The sequence below is a fragment of the Dipteris shenzhenensis genome, chromosome 33, assembly GCF_047967505.1.
Source record: "Dipteris shenzhenensis isolate YYH24624 ecotype China chromosome 33, Dip_SZ_1.0, whole genome shotgun sequence".
Taxonomy (NCBI): domain Eukaryota; kingdom Viridiplantae; phylum Streptophyta; class Polypodiopsida; order Gleicheniales; family Dipteridaceae; genus Dipteris; species Dipteris shenzhenensis.
This window is the reverse complement of record NC_141628.1, coordinates 137,494-158,549: the sequence shown is the minus strand read 5'-3', so window position 1 is coordinate 158,549 and position 21,056 is coordinate 137,494. Positions and strand designations below refer to the sequence as shown.

The 21,056-nt window shown below is 45.3% G+C and overlaps 1 protein-coding gene across 4 annotated transcripts in view; it reads left to right on the top strand.

Moving 5' to 3' along the window:
* The window catches only part of LOC147879503 (uncharacterized), a 222,604-nt gene that overhangs the window by 153,036 nt on the left and 48,512 nt on the right, over positions 1-21,056 (top strand). For 3 of the 4 annotated variants that reach the window (XM_087371951.1, XM_087371950.1, XM_087371949.1), the window contains one exon: positions 17,065-17,191. The exons of the other annotated variant lie outside the window; for it this stretch is intronic. In XM_087371951.1, the coding sequence (XP_087228077.1) occupies positions 17,065-17,191 (127 nt within the window). The remainder of the gene's footprint in view (positions 1-17,064; positions 17,192-21,056) is intronic. 4 annotated transcript variants of the gene reach the window in all.

Genomic DNA, 21,056 nt, shown 5'->3' with positions numbered 1-21,056 from the left:
ATAGATCGATACAAAGCCCGTCTTGTTGCAAAAGGGTATGCCCAACAACAAGGCATTGACTTTGAGGGGACATTTGCTCCCACATCCAAGATTACTACCATTAGATGTGTCATTGCTATTGCAGCCCATCATCATTGGCAAGTGCACCAGCTTGACATCAAAACTGCTTTTCTTCATGGGGATCTGCAGGAAGAAGTCTATGTCACACAACCTCCTGGCTTTGAGGTTGTTAATTCTGAAAATAAGGTATGCCGGCTTAGAAAAGCCCTTTATGGTTTGAAGCAGGCACCCAGGGCACGGTATGCCAAAATTCATGCACACTTACTATCCCTTGGTTTTCAGAATAGTCCCATAGAACCCACTCTTTATGTCCGTGGGAGTGGATCTGATTTTTTAGTGCTGATTTTATGTATGGATGATATGCTCATCACGGGCCCAGATACTCAGCAAATTGCAGCTTTCAAGGCTGATTTGCAGCAGATTTTTGACATGTCAGACATGGGACGGCTCCATTATTATTTGGGCATTCAGTTTGCTGATGTTGAGGGGGGTATCATGATGTCTCAGTCCAAGTATATTGGACAGCTCCTTGATCGTTTTCAGTTTGAGGATAGCAAGCCAATCTCTACTCGAGTGGACCCTGGCTTCAAATTCTACGCTCATGATGGGAGCCCACCATGCGATATCACTCTTTATCAGCAGGCTATTGGATGCCTTATTTATTTATGTCACACCAGACCTGACTTGCAGTATGCAGTATCTCAGCTCAGCAGATTCATGCACATGCCGAGTTCACAGCATTGGCAGGCAGTGAAGAGAGTCTTCAGATATCTCAAAGGCACTAAGGATTTAGCCCTCTTCTATGGTGAAGGGGTTTCACTTACCATGCATGCTTACACGGATAGTGACTGGGCAGGATGTTCGGACACCAGAGTGTCACATACTGGCAATTGTTTTTTGCTTGGCAATTCATGTATCTCTTGGCTCAGCAAGAAGCAACCAACAGTTGCCACGTTCATCTGTGAGGCTGAGTACAGGGCAGCTTTCATCGCTACAGTAGAGTGTGTTTGGCTTCGACAGTTACTTACATATCTTGGTATTCGCGAGACATCCTCCACTATTGTCTACACTTACAGCCAGAGTGCTTTGGCCATTGCGTGTAACCCAGTGTTTCATGCGCGTACCAAGCATATTGGAGTTGACTATCATTATGTTCGTGAGCGGTTGTCAGCAGGAGACATAGAGTTGTCCTATCTTCCCACAGAGGACAACATGGCATATATGTTTACAAAGGCACTTGCTCGTCCCAAGTTCGAAGTCTTTCGACAGGCTTTACACTTGGTTCCCTTTGTTACATGATCTGACATCCCTTGTACATTCATAGGTGGCTATATCCTTTTGGATGAACATGTGCCACCATGACTAGAAAATACCACGTATTATGAGACTTTTCCAGAGTACTTCAGCCCATCCCATGGAGGGGGGTTTGTAGGCCGACCTCTGGTGGTTCTAGTGATGCCCTATAGGCCATGGTATGTGCCTTGTAGGCATAAATAAAGACACTTATAGTGTTAGTGTCTTTTAGGCCACATAGGACACTTAGTCCTATGTGACACCTAGGACACTTAGTCCTAGGTCTAGGTACTTGTACCTTGTACTCATTTGTTTTTGGTTTTATCCAAGATTTGACGTGACGGCTAACTCATCGCTTCTTTAGTTACCTGCAGTCTCTCTCTCCTATCCGATCCTACATTCAGCACTTTTGTTCGCCTACCCTTCTTCATGACCTGGGGATCAGTGGCTTGGCTCACTCTTTCAGGGCCCCAAGTCTTCTTTGAGAGACTTGACTCCTCTTGGGCTCTTCACATCCGACGGCATCTTGTGGAGTCGTGCTCTCTAGAGGATGTTCCGGCCACTCTCTTCAGAGCTGCTCATTCCTCGGTTGACTCTCCATGGGAGATCTTAGCTAGCATTGTAGCATGGCACATTTGGAGAGCCAGATGCACTGAGGCTCTGGAGGGTTCTCAGGTTCACCCTTCTCAGATCTTGGCCAGTATTTGGACAGATACGGTACACACTCTGATGGCCATTTGGGCGACCGTGCAGGGATCATATCGAGCAGCCTCCTCCAAGAGAGTTACTTTTCTCAGAGATTGGAGAGACTCTCCCTTCTTTGCTGAGACTTCTACAAGGTTGACTTGGCATTTTCAGCCTCAGCCTTGGTTTCTTTCTACCTCATTCCTCTGAGGTGTTTTCACTACATGCTTAGCATGTTGTATTTCCGCACAGAGCTTGCTCTAGCGACTTTCTTTCTTACTTAATAGAAGTCTCCTTTTTGCAAAAAAAAAAAAAAAAAACCATAACTCCCATTCACAAGGAGGTTAGCCAGTTTGCAGAGCTCTAGAGACTCAAATCTAATGGATAGGCAGGCTTTCGAGCTGGCCATGTGAATCTAGATCTCATCCTCACACTTTGAGGTGTCATTGATGAGGAGGCCAAGGAACGGAGACAGAGGGTTTATGGTTTCTCTGTGGATTTGTGCAAGGCTTTTTACACAATGCCAAGAGCTCATCTCATCACACACTTGCATGGTTTGGCGTATGGTTAGGATCATTAGGGTAGTCATGGCACTCTATGAGAGGGTCTTAGATAGGTTTGGATGTCTACAAGGTGGACAGAGGAGATTAGGAGCACTATTGGAGTCAAATAGGGTTGCCTAACACATTTTTTCTTGCGTTACTTACTCCAAAACGTGATCACTAGCAGTTGCCCCTCCTCGCCTACCTCCCTAGCTCTCCGCTCTCAGCCCCTCCTCCCCTCTCCCTCCCTTGCCTTGCCTCCATCCCCTCCTTGCAGGCTGTTGCCCCCCTCGCGGCTTGTTGCACCTTCGGCTCTTTGCAGTTGGGCTACAAGAAGTTTTTTTTTTTTGGGGGCAAATAAGAATGTACAAAGAAGTTTCACATGGACAAATAAGCTTTGTACAAAGAAGTCTCAAATGAACAAAATTCTCCTCTCTAGAGAGGGATATCTAGTATGTAGGCAAAAGATTTCCTGCTCAGAGGAGAAATGACAAAAACTGCTCCCCATGGTGACATAAAAGCTTTCTGGTAACTCCTAGGTAGAAAGAAAAAGTAAACAGCAATCAGCTTGTAGGTCCATCCTTAACATGAAATAAAGAAGGTAAGAGCTGGGCTTGCAGGTCCAGGTTGGAGTTGGTATAGCTGCCAGCATCTCTAATGTGTTCATTCAATTCAACGTGTAATTGATAGATCTGATCATTAAAGTTATGTATTTCGTGATCCAACAAATATTTGTCCTGGACCATAGAAAATAGGAATCAATTAGTAAGTGCAGTTGTATTCTTTCCATACCAATTCATGAATAACTGTTAAGCACAAATGTACTCATCATTAAACTGATATGCGTTCCTGGCACTCCATATGAACCACAGTGCATGTGCTCTGATGTTGACCCATGTGGCATAAAGTAGCTTGAGTGCATCTCCCAGTAGAAGTGATTTCCAATTGATTGGTTCCCCTAGCATTAGTTGGATCACCTTCCATACTTTTCTAGCCGAGGGGTAGGAAATAAAGAGGTGAAAAATGTCTTCTTTGATTCTAAAACAAGATTTACAGGTTCCATCTCCCTCGCCAATATTCAAGCTCGTGCAGCTGGTCCAGACAGCTTTATGGAGGATTAGCCACCACAGGACAGTGGGCATTTTTTATGGTATCTTTCTGTCCCAAATCAATGAGAACCTAACATCCCATTTCCTTTCAATATCCAAGAGTTTCCGCCTAAAATTGAGGATGGAAACCACCTCTTCTATGCCCTCAGAAGGAGTGGGTATGGGTAAAAAAGATGAGCTGCCAACCCAACTAAATTCTCTGATGAAGTTTAAGACACTGCTCCCTTTCCAAGTAATGTCACCCTCCCACAGTTGTATTCTACTCATGACCAGGTCTTAATTTGCATTATTGAGCCTGAATTTCCTTATGATATCCAACCATGTCTTCCATTTAAAGTTGGCCTTGTCCCATAAAACTCCCAAAGTAGTTAAACCTTTCTTTGATAGTTGCGAGAATTTCAGGAACTCATCATCACTTAGCTGTTGTTTAGTAAAGAAAATAGATGCCCAAATTGAGTCCAAAGCCATGAAACTCCCTTTACCAGAGAGGACTATGTGGCTCTTGATCTGTTTAAAAGCCCCCCATAAAGTTTTTTAGAGTTGACTCCCCTTAGTCATAAAGGGCTCAGAGTTGTCAATAGCAGAGAGGAGAGGAAATCCTTTCCACGTAGGGGCCCTGTAAGGTTTGACAAAATTTCTAAGCAAAAGGTTGGCCCAGACAGTGTCAGGAAGGAGAGGTAATAGCTATTTACTCCAAGTGGCAGTAAGTTTATAAGCAGCCAAGTGGATATTGACTACTCCCAATCCTCCTTCCTTTCTAGGTGTGATGCAGAAGGCCCATTTAACTTTTGAAATTTTCCTTTTTGTATCACTTCCCCCCCATAGGAAAGATCTGCAGATTTTGATGAATTTTTCTAAGCCTGTTTTAGAGGGGCACCAACAAGAGAGATAAAAAATAGTAATTGGGTAAATGCAATGGTTTAAGAAAACTCTTCTCCTTGTAAGATTTGCTTGTAACCCTCTGAGTTTGTCTATTTTTTTCGTGAATCTGTCTAAGAACCACTCCCATATGTTCTTCATTTTAACTTTAAATCCCATAGGAATACCCAACAACCTGAAAATTTGTCCATGTGGTATTTTTGTGCATCCCATCTGGTCCAGAAGCATTTGAGAGCCACCTGAGAGTAGAGCATAACCTGTTTTAGTGTGATTTATCTTAGACCTTGATGCCACACAAAATATATCCATACATTCCATTGCCCCTTAAATGTGTGCATCTGTGTTTCTAATAGCTAGTGTTGTGTCATCAGAAAATTGTTGATTAACTAAATGTTTCCCTGAGGGAAGCTCAATTCCTCTAATTGCCCTCATGGACACTTGTTATTTTATTAACCACCCCAAAGAATCAGTTGCTATGGCAAATAATAAAGGGGCCAAAGGGCACCCTTCTCTTATTGATCTCTTCAAAAATAAACTTTGAGGCATTTCTTCATTTACACAGACCTTTGCAGATGCATTGGAAAGCAGTAAAGCAACAAATGATGTGAACTTTGTCCCTAGCCCCAGATTCTTGAGGGATTCCAAAAGAAAATCCTAGTTAAGTTTGTCATAAGCTTTATCAAAATCAATCTTTATAAAGCATACATCTTGTTTAGTTTCCACAGCATGAGTGCATCCTTCCCATAGGTTTATGATTGCCTTTAAAAGGTGTCTGCCTTTTATAAATCCTTTATGTTCGTGAAGGATCCAGTTATCCATCTTGTTTCTCATTCTCAATGCAAGGGCTTTGGCCAAGATCTTGTAAGAGCAGTTTAACATAGTTAGAGGTCTCCAGTTTTTTGATACAATGTTGTTCCCATCTTTTGAAATGAGTTTGGTAACTCCTCCATTTAGGTGATTGGGTAAGAATCCTTGTTCAACACTCTCTCTCCAAACTGCCATTAAAAAAGAGCCAACAATGTCTCAAAAGAACTTGTAGTATTCTACTGGAAGACCATCCTCCCTTGGAGTTTTGCCATCAGCCATAGAGAAAGAAGCCTCTTTAAGTTCTTGCAAAGAGAGAGCATTCTCTAGCTGCATTCTGTCCAAGCTAGGGACTTTACACTGTCCAAGCTAGAGACTTTACAGTGTCTGACTAGTTGGCATCTATTCCTAGCCTCCAAAACCTGTTCATTGCTTGGGTCAACTGTGCTGAGTAAATCCTTGAAATGATTAACAATGATCAACTGGCGAGAAGGGGGGGCTCTGGTAGCGCGTGTAGAAGAAGTAGGATGAGAAGGCGGAATAAACCGTTTGGGCCTTTCCTTCTTCCTTGGGCAATCTCTGGCGAAGTTCCCAAGGGTCCTGCAAATACTACACTGATCTTGTCTCCCAGCAACCTCGACTCTCTGTCGAAAAAAGGAACCATCTAGTCGCCGAAGCATAATGTGATCATCTGTAATATCACGGTCAGAGATGCTGACCCTGACTTGTGGCACCCCATCTGATCTGACCGCCTCTGCCGCTGAAGAGGGCATGCCAGGGAGGGGGGGATCTTTGTGACGAACCCAAAAGTGGCTCGTATGGACGGTAAGAGTCAATGGTAAACCTGAGGAAGGTCGGGGAATCTGATGAAAAGTGAGATAACCCTGCTATCTTCCTCTACCAGATGGAAACCCAAAGTGAAGGGTGTCAAAAAGATCATCTAGGAGCTCAATGCCAAAGGACTAGCCCTAAGTACTGAACCTGTTGACTCTGGAGAATCAAAGACCACTTGGAAGAACCCTGGTCCAAGTAGACGAACATCGGTGACGTGCCCTGCGAGGTCTCCAAGTAAAGCCGAAAGCATCCAATCCCTAGCCTGCAGCCTGAAAGGGTGGGAGCCGTGGATGCGAGCAGAGAGGGAGGTAGCGTACTCATGCTCTAAATTTGTCTTGATGAAGCTCGTCTTTGGAAAAGGTAACCGTTCTTGCGGCCGACGGAAGCGGTTGAGGATTGGTTGAATGAGAACCCATTTGTCAATCAAGGTGGAAAGGCCGATGCAAACACGAAGATGATCTGTTCGTCCGAAAACCTATGGCCGGGAGGAGAGATTCTCTCTTTTTCCTCGAGGGGGCTGAAGAGGGGGGGGGAGGGTGGTGGTGGGGGTGGGGGGGGGGGGGCAGGCAAGGGGGGACAGGGTAGGGAAGGAGGGGCGGGGGAGGGAAGTAGGGAGGTGCTAAGGCGGGGGGAGGGGCTGAGGAAGGGGCGGAGGAAGGAATGGAGAGGCAGGGGGTAGGGGCGGGAGAGGGGAAGGGAGGCGGGGTAGGGGGAGCGGGGGGTAGGAGGAGTGGGGGGTAAGGAGGGAGGGGCAGCAGGGGAGTAGGGAGAGGCTGGGGAAGGGCAGCGGGGGTAGGGAGGGAGGGGTGGGTAGGGGGAGCAGAGGGTAGGGAGGGAGGGGTAGCGGGGGGTAGGCAGGGAGGGTAGGGGAGGGAAGGGGTCAAGGAAGGGAGGGCAGTGGGCGAGGGAGGGAGGGGAGCGTGAGAGGGCAGCAGGGGAGGGAGCAACAGCCCATGAGGAGCGGCACGGAAGGAGAGGAGGAGGTAGGGGAAGGGAAGGGAGGGGAGGGAGGGGAGAGGAGTGCAGGACGGAGGGCCAGCAAGGAGCAGCTCGGACGGGGAGCTGAGCAGCCAGTGACTGATGTAGACAGACAACAAATTGAACCCAAGAGAGGGAATTCCTGACTCCTCCATGGGTTAGTCAATCCACACACATCATTACTTTTCTCCTTTTTTGCCTTGGGGGCATGGCTTTTGGGAGGGGCACTCTAGCCTTTGACCTGAGAGATTCTTCTCTTATTCTGAACTATGGCTTGAGGCTTCACAGGGGCTTCAATATTCTTTTCCTATTTTTGAACCAAAGGGAGTTTCTCCTCTGAGTCTCCTAACTCACTCATGCTAGCATCCTGCTGATTGACATCATCTTCAAATTCCTTGGACCATCTAGGCTTAACCTCATCCTCTTCCATTTTGGCATCTTGTCCCCTTAGCCCTTAGATCCACCTAGTCTTGTGCCATGTCACCTTCACCAAGGACCTTGACCTTGATTCCTTTTTTATCATTTACGTGAAGCCCAAACAAATATAGTACAAACATTGATCCTTTAAAGGAAAATGTCAACTGACCCTTCCGAGGTCATGTTGCCTCAACTTGAGCGTAACACTTTCCAAGCCATGTCTTCAGTTTCAAATAAGAAGAAAAAAAACCTCTTCCTAGAACCTCACACTAGTGACAACTAAGCCTTTTCTTATCTAGCTATCTCTCAGCCAACCCTCAAGAAAAGCAGCAGGAGGTCTAGATCTAGGGAGATATCCTATCAATGTGTGGGAAGAAAGCCACTCTATAGATTGCTCTAGCCTATCCTCATCCAAAAAAGCAGCAAATTTACCTTTAGTAAATGACTTCTCCTCATCCTCAGACTGAGGATCCTCTTGCTGAGGTGATTGTGTATCTATTGATTCATTGCCTTGAGCTTGGAGTCTAGTGCTTGTTGGCTTGGACCCTCTGGTGGCTCCATCATTGGTAATTCATGCGTTGGAGGTTGTTTTGATCTTTGGGTAGACATCTGCTCTGTGTCCAGATGTTGAGATTGCGTCGGTGCTCTTGGCGGTTTGCTTTTTTCTGGCCCTGTATCTCCCCCCTCCTCGTGGAGCTTTACTCAATGGAACCTCTCTTCCGTCCATTGGCTGGGACCTTTTCAAGCTTTCTTGTTGCACCACGGGGATCTCCACCTGTGGCTCCCTGTGGGGAGAAGCTATAGCTCTTATCTGGTTTTCCTTTTCCGCCGTCGCTGGCAGCGCCAAGAGGACTACACGTGAACGGGGAGTGAACAACCCTCCTTTGAACTCCTGCACCACCCTGGCGTATGAGGGCCTTACTGTCTTCTACGAGGATCTACTACGAGTATTTGGCTACTCGGAGAGGGTGCTTCTATTGCTTCGTAGCTCATTCTCATGCAAGGAAGTGTCGTTAGTGTTGAGCAGGGGAGGAAAATGGACGGAAGTGACCCGTGCAGTGTGAGCATCCACGTTTGGATTCCAAAAGTCCTTCTCATGATGATCATCCGTAACGAATCCATGCATGAAGGAGAGGGGCATCAGTTCATGTGTCAGTTTAGTGAAGGTTGGAGTAAGCTTTGGAAGAGGATCCTTTCCTCCTGTATCAGTCCACATCCCTCTTTTTAAAGAAGAATTTTTTGGCTCCCTTCATAGTTGGCTTTGACCCAGTAGAACCGGATAGGCTTGGAACCTCCCTCTTCATCAGATTCCCTGGACTTCCTCAGGTTTATCATCACCTTCTAGGCCTCATTGCTGAGGGGTTCGCCCCCCATCCCTAGATTGCCTTTGATTACAGTACAGGCAATCAAATTAGACGGAGTACCTATAGAGTTGGGGTCATCGTTGATGATTCAAACATATTTGATGACCATATCATGATTCAACACCAAGATGGATCCTTTTTTCAATAGAGAGTCGAAATTGCGGGCAAACAGGATCAGTGCAGGATGAGCAAAGACCTATGGGCATTTCGCTAGGGATTGCCCTAGGAAGAAGAAGAGGCCTAAAAAGCCTTCTCGTACAACTCCTTCTTGACCTCTAGGGAGTGCTGATCCACAACAGCGTACTGATATAGCCCCAGCATGATAGAGTGTTAGTACAGCTCCTCATTAGAGTGCTCCTCCTGTATCATCCTCACACTTTAGATGACCAGCACCTGTGGCCCTTCAATGGTCTTTGGTCTCGGTCCACCAATCCCCACCACCGACATTTTAGATGACCATTATTTCGGGACCTCCATTCATGTTGGGACCTCCATTGCTACTTATTCAGTAGTTCCAGTGGCTATCACTCAGGAGGTTGCCCATACCTCAATCCCCCCAGTGGTAATTGAGGCTTCCCTCTACTTACCTCATGATTTTGCTCCAGATGCCGCTCATACTGCAATTCCCTCACCTGACCCTACGAGCAGGCTCATCCTTCGTCCACGTCTTCCTTCCTGGCAGATAAAGGGAAGGGGGTTGTACTGAATGGGTGTACCAGTTTCATGGAGATTTTGATGCTGAACCATGATGATGTGATGAGGATGAACCCTAGTGGTATTTCCAACATGTGAAAGAAAGATGAGAGGCATAATGTTTTGCCAAGGGGCACAATATGACATATAGTTTGTATCTTTTATTTTTTATTTCTTCCAAGAAAGAGTACTCCTATTAAGTATTACAAAATGCAATTAACCTGGGAGACTAGTAGCCAGAGGAATCTGAACTGCCATGAAAGGCCAGAAACGGAGTGGGAAAAAAATAGACCATGGTCCCACTCCCTTAAAAAAGCAGCACAACAAGCCTCAGCTGTGCGTGATGATCCTTGTATCTCATCCCTTGTAGCCATGAGGGTGTCGACATGTCCAACCAAATGATGCATATAGGCTGTACGGGAAATATATGTGCCCCCTCAATAGGCTCAGTGTATCTCGCTCACTAGATCTGCCATGTTGTGAGACTAGCGATGATCTCTCACATGCTGAGTCAATGTGACCCAAGTAGGGAACAACGCTTACGGAATAGCCTGTGAGATGCTACCTTAAACAGCAAAGCATGGTCTAGGGGTGCTCCCTTTAAGAAGAGCTGTGGACCAATCTGGGCCAACCAAGCTATAGATGCCTAAGGGACTACAGCAAGGGCAATCTGCATCCTCTGGATCAAAAGAACTATGGCATGCCGGATCATTTGGGACACTCTGCAAAACATAGGAAGAGAAGGATATTTCATGCCTAGAAAGTAGAGTATAAGCTATGACAAGGAGCACCATCTAACTCACACCAGGAGGCTGCACTAGGAGATTCGTGACATTAATCCTTGGACGCATATCCATTTTTGGAGAAGGCTATGGAGATCATCCAGGAAAAAGCAAATCTCTCTGTTTTTTTGGCTTTTCCTACATGGAGGTCTCCCTGTTAAACCAGTGGACAGAGCGAGAAAATTGAACAAATCATTTCACACACAAACTAGGTATATAGGGTCAGAAACTGTATCTACTATCTCAAATTACTGTTCCAAACAGAGTTGACGAAAGGAGTAAAATTTTGAGAAACATTTGCACAGATCTGGTGCAGCAGGTCTCTGAAGGTACGATTGAGAGAAAGAGAGAGAGAGAGTGTATGCAGTACAGGACGAGTCGAAGATGATAGTCACACAAACTTAGATAGATGGATAACATTACTAAACACAAGTACAAAGTACTTGTATCTAGGCCTAGGACTAAGTGTCCTAGGTGTCACATAGGACTATGTGTCCTATGTGGCATAGAAGGCACTAACACAATAAGTGCCTACACTTATGCCTACAAGGCACATACCATGGCCTATAGGGCATCACTAGAACCAGCAAAGGATGGCCTACAAACCCCCCTCCATGGGATGGGCTGAAGTATTCTGGAAACGTCTCAGAATACCTGGTAGTTTCTGGTCATGGTGGCACATTTTCCTCCAAAAGGATATAGCCACCTATGAATGTACAAGGAATGTCAGATCATGTAACAAAGGGAACCAAGTGTAAAGCCTGTCGGAAGACTTCGAACTTGGGACGAGGAAGTGCCTTTGTAAACATATCTGCGATGTTGTCCTCTGTGGGAAGATAGGACAACTCTATGTCACCTGCTGACAACCGCTCCCGAACATAATGATAGTGAACTTCAATATGCTTGGTACGCGCGCTTGGTACGCGCATGAAACACTGGGTTACGCGCAATGGCCAAAGCACTCTGGCTGTCAGTGTAGACAATAGTGGAGGATGTCTGGCAAATACCAAGATCTGTAAGTAACTGTCGAAGCCAAACACACTCTACTGTAGCGGTGAAAGCTGCCCTGTACTCAGCCTCACAACTAGACGTGGCAACTGTCGGTTGCTTCTTGCTGAGCCAAGAAATACATGAATTGCCAAGCAAAAAACAATTGCCAGTATGTGACACTCTGGTGTCGGAACATCCTGCCCAGTCACTATCCGTGTAAGCATGCATGGTAAGTGAACCCTGATCACCATAGAAGAGGGCTAAATCCTGAGTGCCTCTGAGATATCTGAAGACTCTTTTCACTGCCTGCCAATGCTGTGAACTGGGCATGTGCATGAATCTGCTGAGCTGAGATACTGCATACTGCAAGTCAGGTCTGGTGTGACATAAATAAATAAGGCATCCAACAGCCTGCTGATAAAGAGTGATATCACATGTTGGGCTCCCATCATGAGCTGAGAATTTGAAGCCAGGGTCCACTGGAGTAGAGATTGGCTTGCAATCCTCAAACTGAAAACGATCAAGGAGCTGTCCAATATACTTGGACTGAGACATCATGATACCCCCCTCAACATGAGCAAACTGAATGCCCAAATAATAATGGAGCCGTCCCATGTCGGACATGTCAAAAATCTGCTGCAAATCAGCTTTGAAAGCTGCAATTTGCTGAGTATCGGGGCCCGTGATAAGCATATCATCCACATATAAAATCAGCACTAAAAAATCAGATCCACTCCCACAGAAATAAAGAGTGGGTTCTGTGGGACTATTCTGAAACTAAGGGATAGTAAGTGTGCATGAATTTTGGCATACCATGCCCTGGGTGCCTGCTTCAAACCATAAAGGGCTTTTCTAAGCCGGCATACCTTATTTTCAGAATTAACAACCTCAAAACTAGGAGGTTGAGTGACATAGACTTCTTCCTGCAGATCCCCATGAAGAAAGGCAGTCTTGATGTCAAGTTGGTGCACTTGCCAATGATGATGGGCTGCAATGGCAATGACACATCAAATGGTAGTAATCCTGGATGTGGGAGCAAATGTCTCCTCAAAGTCAATGCCTTGTTGTTGGGCATACCCTTTTGCAACAAGACGGGCTTTGTATCGATCTATTCTGCCATCAGATTTTCTTTTTAATTTGTAGACCCAACGCGTTCCAATGGCATGCTTGCCAGGTGGAAGATCTACTAATTCCCAAGTGTCATTTTTGGCAATAGATTGTAACTCAGCTTTCATTGCATCCATCCACTCTTTGCTGTCAAAAGCATCTTTATGGCACAAAGGCTCTTCATTGCAAGCTGTAGCAAGGAGTGCAAACTCAAGAAAGTGACCATGCTCTCTATTCCCTGATCTTGTCCGGGCAGCAAAAGGCTGATCTTGTTTGCTGTCCCTCAATGAATCAAGAAGCCATCTGGGAACTTGCCTTTGCTGTCTATTAACAGCTCTTTCTTCAAGGACTGCATCATGAGTAATGGGATCATTTGGTGCCGGAAGAGAAGCCTGCAAATCAGCATGAGGTTGAGGCTGATTATTGCTTTGTGCAGGGCCTGCAGGAGGTGCATGTTGCTGCTCAAAATCTTCTTCTGATGATGGTAGAGGTAACCAAGATTCAAAGGCATCAAACATGTCAATATCTGGCTTTGCTTTGCAGTCCACAAGAGGAGAAGCTGAATGTTCAGCAAAGATCACATCTCTACTGACAATAATCTTCCCAGTATTTGGTTGATATAACTGATACCCTCTGCTCTCCTGGCTGTAACCAATGAATATGCATTTGATTGCCTTGTCATCAAGCTTATGTCTCAGCTGAGATGGTACATGAACATACGCAAGAGACCCAAAAACTTTCATGTGTGAAAGTGAAGGCTTCCTGCCTTTCCATGCTTCATAAGGTGTCATAGTCTGTAATGCCCGCGTAGGTGATCTATTCAGCACATAGTTGGCACGCATTACTGCATCAAGCCAAAATTTATTGGGCAAAGACTTGGCCTTGAGCATGCATCTGGCCATCTCCATTGTGGACCTGTTTTTCCTTTCAGAAACAGGATTCTGCTGAGGAGTGTAAGGAGTAGTGCATGAGTGAATAATGCCCCGTGAAGAAAGAAATGCATCAAACTCCTTTGACATATACTCACCCCCCCTATCTGTGTTGAGGGTGACAAGCTTGCAGCCTGATTCATTCTCAACCATATTCAGCCATCTCTGAAAGCATAAGAAAACTTCAGATTTGGCCTTTAAAGGATATATCCAGCAATACCTTGTGAAATCATCAATGAGAGTCATGAAATACTTGTATCCTCCAATGGCATTTGTCCTCATTGGGCCACAGACATCACTGTGTACTAGCTGCAATTTCCTTTGTGAGAGTTTTGGAAAATTCTTTTGAAAAGGAAATCAATGCATCTTACCCAAGAGACAACCCTCACACACATGTTTAGAAACTGTGTGAGTCTGAGGTACATCATTAGCCATCTGGTGTGAATGCAGCTTTGCAAGAGCTCTATAATTTAGATGGCCCATTCTCTCATGCCACAGATGAGTTTCAGCAAGCTGTGAATCTGAAATAGCCAATGCTTCGGTGTAAAGTGCAGCTGCATGATGATCAAGGTGATAAAGCCCTTTTGGCAAGGTGCCAGTGAGAACTATGGCATTGTCATCACGAAGATCATATACTAGGCATCTGTAGCCATCAAAAATTACTCTGAAACCTGAAGTAGCAATTGCTGAAATTGAAATCAAGTTGACTTCAATTCCAGGCACAAAAAGAACATTTGTCAGAGTGACAGGATGACTGGAAATGGATGTGAGCTGCACATCTCCAACTCCTTTTACAGCATATGAAGCATTATTGGCACATGTAACAGTCCCCCCTCGAGGTGCATCAGCTAAAGAATGAAACAACTGTCTGCAAGATGTGACATGCTTGGAAGCACCACTATCAAAGTACCAGGACTGAGCATCATTAGAAGTAAAAAGTGCATCAGCTTTGGAGGGATCAAATGAGCAATGGACAGCCCATGCCCAATCATCCTGAAGAGCATGTGCATGTGAAGCATCTGCAGGCTCATGGGATTCAATGGCATGTGAGGCATTAGCTGTCAATCCTGCTTTCTTTTTCTCCGAAGCAATGCGCTTCCTGCATTCTGAAATGTCATGTCGAGGCTTGCGACAATAATTGCATCTTTTCTTCTTTCCCTTATCTGCTGTATTTTTAGATGCATGAGAGGAATTGCAGCTGCTATGCGTAGAGGAATTGCAGCTGCTGTGTGCAGATTTTGGCTTGCCCATAGGCTTGGGAGCCTTGCCTCTTCCTGTTTGCTGTGAAGCAAATGCATGATCAGGAATAATTGCTTGTCTGTTAGCTCTACTTTGCTCTTCCTGCAAAAGCAAAGTAACAAGCTGATCAAAAGAATAGTGGTCTGGATTACCCATGGCCACTAATCGAAGGGTTGTAGCAAACCCTTGATATGTATCTGGTAGTCCATTCAATGTAGTACTGACAAGCTGTGAATTTGGCACCACTTCATCAATGTTGGCAAGCTGTTCCATGAGGTCCTTGACCTTTGTCAAATATGCATCCATTGACTCACCTTCATTCATATTCACTTCCTGTAATTGCCTTCTCAAATATGCAACACGAGCTTCATTGTGAATCTGATATAGAGAAGCCAATTTATCCCAAGCATCCTTTGCTGTCCTGCAAGAACGGATGTGTGGAATAATGATTCTCTTGCATGATAAAGCAATGCATGAATGTGCATTTGCATCTCTTGCATCCCATCTAGACTGTTCTTGAGTTGGAAGAGCAACAACAGAAGTGCTAGATGAAAAGGCATCAGAAGTAGTACCACCTGCAGAAGGTGCAGCAGTAGAAACAACCACTGAAGGATTGGCTGGCCTCAGATCAGCCCCAGAAACAATATTCCACAAATGCTTTGCAACAAGAATATGTTTCATGAGATAAGACCACATCGGATAGTTGGTGCCATCCAACTTATCATCTTCACAAAGAACTCCAAATAAATCCTGATTGTTCCCAGCCATAGCAACTGTGATAACTTGTAAAAGACCTGAAAACCAAAAAGCCTCAAGGCTATCACTGCAATAAGCTGGCTGTCAGAAAATGACAGCAAATATCTGCAACTTTCTGACCCAAATGAAAGGGCAAATGCAGATCTGACCCAAATGTGACTGTGACAGGCAATGTTCACTGCAAAAACAGCAAATTTGGCAAAAGCCCCAAATTTATTGAGGGCAATAAAGCCAAAAAGAGGGCAAATTCAGAAAAGCCCCAAATCTTGCTGAAATTTCGCAAATGTGACCCAATGTATGCAAATTTGACTCAATATCTTGCAAATCTGACTCAATGTCCTGCAAATGTAACTGAATGTCCTGCAATCTGATTTAATGTACTGCAATCTGATGCAAAAACAGCAAATTTGGCAAAAGCCCCAAATTTATTTAGGGCAAATAGGCCAAAAAGAGGGCAAATGTGTGAAAGCCCCAAATTTTGCAATGTCTTGCAAAAGCCCTGTAGATAAATTCGCACGACGGTTGATCTACAGGTGTACGTACGGAGCAGATGATCGTACGGAGCTAGTACACCTGTACGGAGAAGAATGTACGGCTGTCACTGTAGATGCTGATTCCGTACAGCGGGAGGAAGGTAGTACGGCAAAGTACAGCAAAGTACTTAATGCGTGGTACCACTGAAAGTACGATTGCGCACTGCAGGTACGGCGTACGGCGAACTACCAGAATACGGAATACGTACGGAAGGTACGGCGAAGCAGGAATGCAAGGTACGTGATGACGCAGAATACGGAATACGTACGGAAGGTACGGCGAAGCAGGAATGCAGTACAGCGATGCAGCGTGCAGGTACAGCGCGTAGGTATGACGGAGCAGGTGCGACGGGTACTGCAGGAATCTGTACGCAAGTCCGTACAATCGTACGGATTGTACGGATGGAGCGCAACTTCTTGGAATCTGTGTGTAATGCAGATCCGGAGGCAGGAGAACAGATCCAGGAGCGCTCTGATACCACTGAAGGTACGATTGAGAGAAAGAGAGAGAGAGAGTGTATGCAGTACAGGACGAGTCGAAGATGATAGTCACACAAACTTAGATAGATGGATAACATTACTAAACACAAGTACAAAGTACTTGTATCTAGGCCTAGGACTAAGTGTCCTAGGTGTCACATAGGACTATGTGTCCTATGTGGCATAGAAGGCACTAACACAATAAGTGCCTACACTTATGCCTACAAGGCACATACCATGGCCTATAGGGCATCACTAGAACCAGCAAAGGATGGCCTACAATCTCTTCAAATGTTGCTACAGATGTGTACTCTGGAAGGTCACACTAATCACATAAAAAGGATCTAACTTTTAGTGTTATTTTAAAATTGAAGTTAAAATGTAAAAATTTTGAGTAAAGAAGTCATCATGTCATTTGCCAGCTAGTTTTTGTTAATAATGCATATTGTGGTATTAAAACTTTAATGGTAATGCACCTCAGACATATGTAGGTATATAGTTTCATATGCGTGTTCAATTTTTGAACATAAATGTTTTTTTTGGGTGTGTAACTTTCTAGCTCATTGCTAATTAGATTGTTCTTATGTGCAGATCAATGCATTGCAGATGTGCAAGCCATCATCACCAAGGTGTGGGAGATATGAACAAGTTTGAGGGGCTTTGCTGCCATGAATCAACTTGTCCTGAAAGACTTGTTCAAATACAGAACCACCAGTTGGTAATTTCACTAATTTTTTGTTGCGTATGTGGCAAGTCATCGGTTTAGTATGTTTATCTATGCCACTAAGACAAATAGTTCCTCAAAGCAGTTTTGGAGATGCAGAAGCAGCCAGTGTAATGAAAAATAATACAAACTCTTTGTACCATTCAAAGAAGTGTATCCTGAGAGGGCTTTGATTATGAGTCCAACGTCTTTCATCAAGAGACCTGGAGATGATTGACCTTGGACACTGATGCCTCAGAAAACTTGCATGGAATCCTCTTTTGTGTGAGGCTGTCCTCTTTTTTGGGTCACTCTTCAAGTCATCGGTGTTTCTGCTCTGGATTGCTGCCTTCCATCATGTGTACCTGTGTTGGGATGCTCATCATGCATATGACTTGGCAGCTTGTGACTGAGTGGATGATTCTCATACATAATATGTGGATGCTACTAGGAAGCGTATATCGCCTGGTTGCTTGTCTAGCACAGTGGCTACTCATACGGGCATATTCTTTGGCTGCCCTTAACCACCTACACTAGCTCCATGTGGTGGGAAATTGAAACTAACTGGTGGAACCTGTCTGCCTTTCATCAAAACGCTGCTGATCATGGATGGTTCTCATCACACCAATGGCAAGCAAAAGGGGATTGAGAAGAAGCGATGGCACATCTATGTGGATGTGGAGGTGGAGAGACAAAGTAGGTCTATGCTCTTCCACACTTTCATTTTGCATCAATTGAAATGAAATTTCCTCTAATGTAAAGAGCATCAAGTGATGGATTATGAAGAAATTCCATGAGCATCAAGTGATGAGCTCTGCTCTTATACTAAAGGTCAATAGTGAGCCCTTTTAGGTGAAGTGATTCACAATGACATTGTTTTCATGTACTCCCATAGGTTGCATATCCATCTGGATGAATTTGTGCGACCATGGTACTTTAGGTATTGTAGGGTACACCTGAGACGTTTCTAGGGTACTTTCAGCCATATCTTTGAGAGGGGATTTATAAGACATTACAAAGATATGGTGTTGTAGGCATAAAGTCAACCCTATGGTTGACCAGTAGTACTTGGGTATTATATATACCAAGTACTTGTATTGTTTCATTTGAACATTTCTATTGGAGCTTTCTTGTGTGTGCACTCTTGCTCACTTGTGTTCACAACTTGTCTCCACTTTGTTCCTACATTTGGTATCAGAGCGCTTCCGTCTCTAGAGCCCATTCCCACGCTTGCTTCTAGAATTTTGCAAGCTTGGTGCTCTAGTGCGTGCTCCTGGTTCTCACATTCAGCTCTCCAGCTTTCGGTAGCTCGCACAGTCCAACGGCTGTTTTTTGGCCTTTTGAGGTCCGATTTCGACGTTTTTCGAAATTTTTGAGCTGGCCGCATACAAACAAACATGTCCTGCATCATTTTAGGTGGGGGAAAAATTTTGTTTTTTTGTCCGTACAGTTTTACGGACGTCCATACGTCCATACGGATCTGCCCATAAGGTTGCGCGACAGTGTTGGGAGTTCGTGCAACTTGTTGGAAGGAGATTTCGAGTAGTTTTTGGCTGTTTCTCGGCGTTTTTGCTCAGATCTGGACCCTTTTCAGCTCTAGCCTCTCCCGGGTGTGTTCCAGCAGCCCCAGGTGTCTCCATACTTCTCCAGGCTCTTCCCTATACATGTATTGTGTTCAGAAGTGGTTCGGGCCAAGGTGCGCTTTCAGTAAGTGTTTTAAGCTGTGTATTTCGCTTCGGGATTGTTTTTGCAGCCCATACTCTTACACTCTCAGGTGCATTTGCAGATACTCTGCATTGTTGGGTGCATTTGCAATTACTTTACAGTTGTGGATGCCTCGGAGCTCCGTTGGATGCATTTGAGCACTTGTGGGTGCGCTATTTCAGATTTGGGTAGTGCATTTTCAGTTGGGATTGCACTTCAGATTGCAGCAGAGTGCAATGATTGGTTTATGCCATTTTTGCAGTGATTGCATTGTGCAGTCAGTGGCATTTCAGAGCAGCCAATTGTACTTTGTATTTGTAGCAAGCATTTGTTTGGGATTTGCAGGCACATTTGCACTTTTAGGACTTATAGTTCTTTTTGCAGGTACATTTGCAGCTTGTGGGTATCCCATTTTGCATCATGTCGACTCTTTCAGACAATTTTGGCAATTTATCCGAGGGTGACAAGCTGGATGAACCAAACTATGCCTTGTGGTCATTCATGCTTAAGAACATCTTGGCTGGTAAGGGCTTGTGGGATATTGTTAGCGGGGATGAGGTGAGGCCAGCAGGCTCATCTACATCTAGCACAGCTTCTTTGGGTCAGACTACAGGCAGATAGCAGACTGCTACAGCCCCTCTTGCTAGTCCTATAGCGTCGACGGAGGAGCAGAAGAAGTTTGACTGCCGCAGTGCCCAAGTGAGGTTTTTGATTGCCACAAATGTGAAGAGGCACACAAGGGGCAAATGCAACTATTGCAAGAAGCCAGGACATTACATCGCAGAGTGTCAAAAAAGGATTGCCAATGAAAAGAAAAGGCAAAGGGACAGCTCTAGTAATAATTTTGTTGCCCCCATTGAAACTCGTGCTTTAGATGTACATGGTGAAGCTCATCTTGCCCAAGGTGATGGAGATTTTGTGTTTGCTGCATTTAGTGAGAAGATGGATGCCAGGGGGGATTTGAATACTGAAAATCAATCAAGGGATGCTTCCCTTGTTGCAAGTGATACATGGTATATCGACAGTGGTGCTACTAAGCACATGACTTCTTGCCAGGAGTGGTTTGAGAGCATCACACCTGTTCATGGCAGACAGGTTACATGTGCCAATGATGCTTCTCAAGACACCATCGAAGTTGGGCACATTCCCATTCAGCTTATGGGTCGCCCCTCCTGATGAGCGGGTGGGGGGACTGGGGCAACCACATCTATGCCTGCAGTTGCAGGAATATCACCTGCTTGTAACTGAGAATGGTCCGAGGTGCCTCGTAGATGTGGCGGAGTGTCAACAACCCTCACAGGCGTCCAACGGGGGACGACAGGAGCAGGACGTACTGATCGTATTGTGCGCACTGAAGAAGAGGGTCTAGGTCTAGGGGCTGGTGGTCCCAAAGGTCCTGGGCAAGAAGGGGGGGCTCTGGTAGCGCGTGTAGAAGAAGTAGGACGAGAAGGCGGAATAAACTGGGCCTTTTATTCATTCTTGGGCAATCTCTGGCAAAGTGCCCAAGGGTCCTGCAAATCCTGCACTGATCCTGTCTCCTAGCAACCTCGACTCTCTGTCGAAAAAAGGAACCATCTGGTCATTGAAGCATAATGTGATCATTTGTAATATCAGGGTTAGAGACGATGACCCTGACTCGTGGCACCCCATCCGATCTGACCGCCTTTGCCGCTGAAGAGGGCATGCCATTGAGGGGCATCTCTTTGACCAACCCAAAAGTGGCTCCTATGGATGGTAAGAGTCGATGGTAAACTTGAGGAAGGCCGAGGAATCTGATGAAAAGTGAGGTAACCCTGCTTTCCTCCTCTACTAGATCGAATTCCAAAGTGAAGGGTGTCAAAAAGATCCTCCTAGAGCTCAATGCCAAAGGACTAGCCCTAAGTACTGAACATGTTGACTCTGGAGAATCAAAGACCACCTGGAAGAACCCTCGTCCAAGCAGACAAACATCGGTGAGATGCCCTGCGAGGTCTCTAGGTAAAGCCGAAAGCATCCAATCCCTAGCCTGTAGCTTGGAGGGGTGGGAACTGTGGATGCAAGCAAAGAGTGAGGTGGCATACTCATGCTCTGAATCTGTCTTGAGCTGCTGAAGCTCGTCTTTGGAAAAGGTAACCATTTTTTCGGCCAGTGGAAGCGGTTTAGGATTGGCTGAATGGGAACCCATTCGTCAATCAAG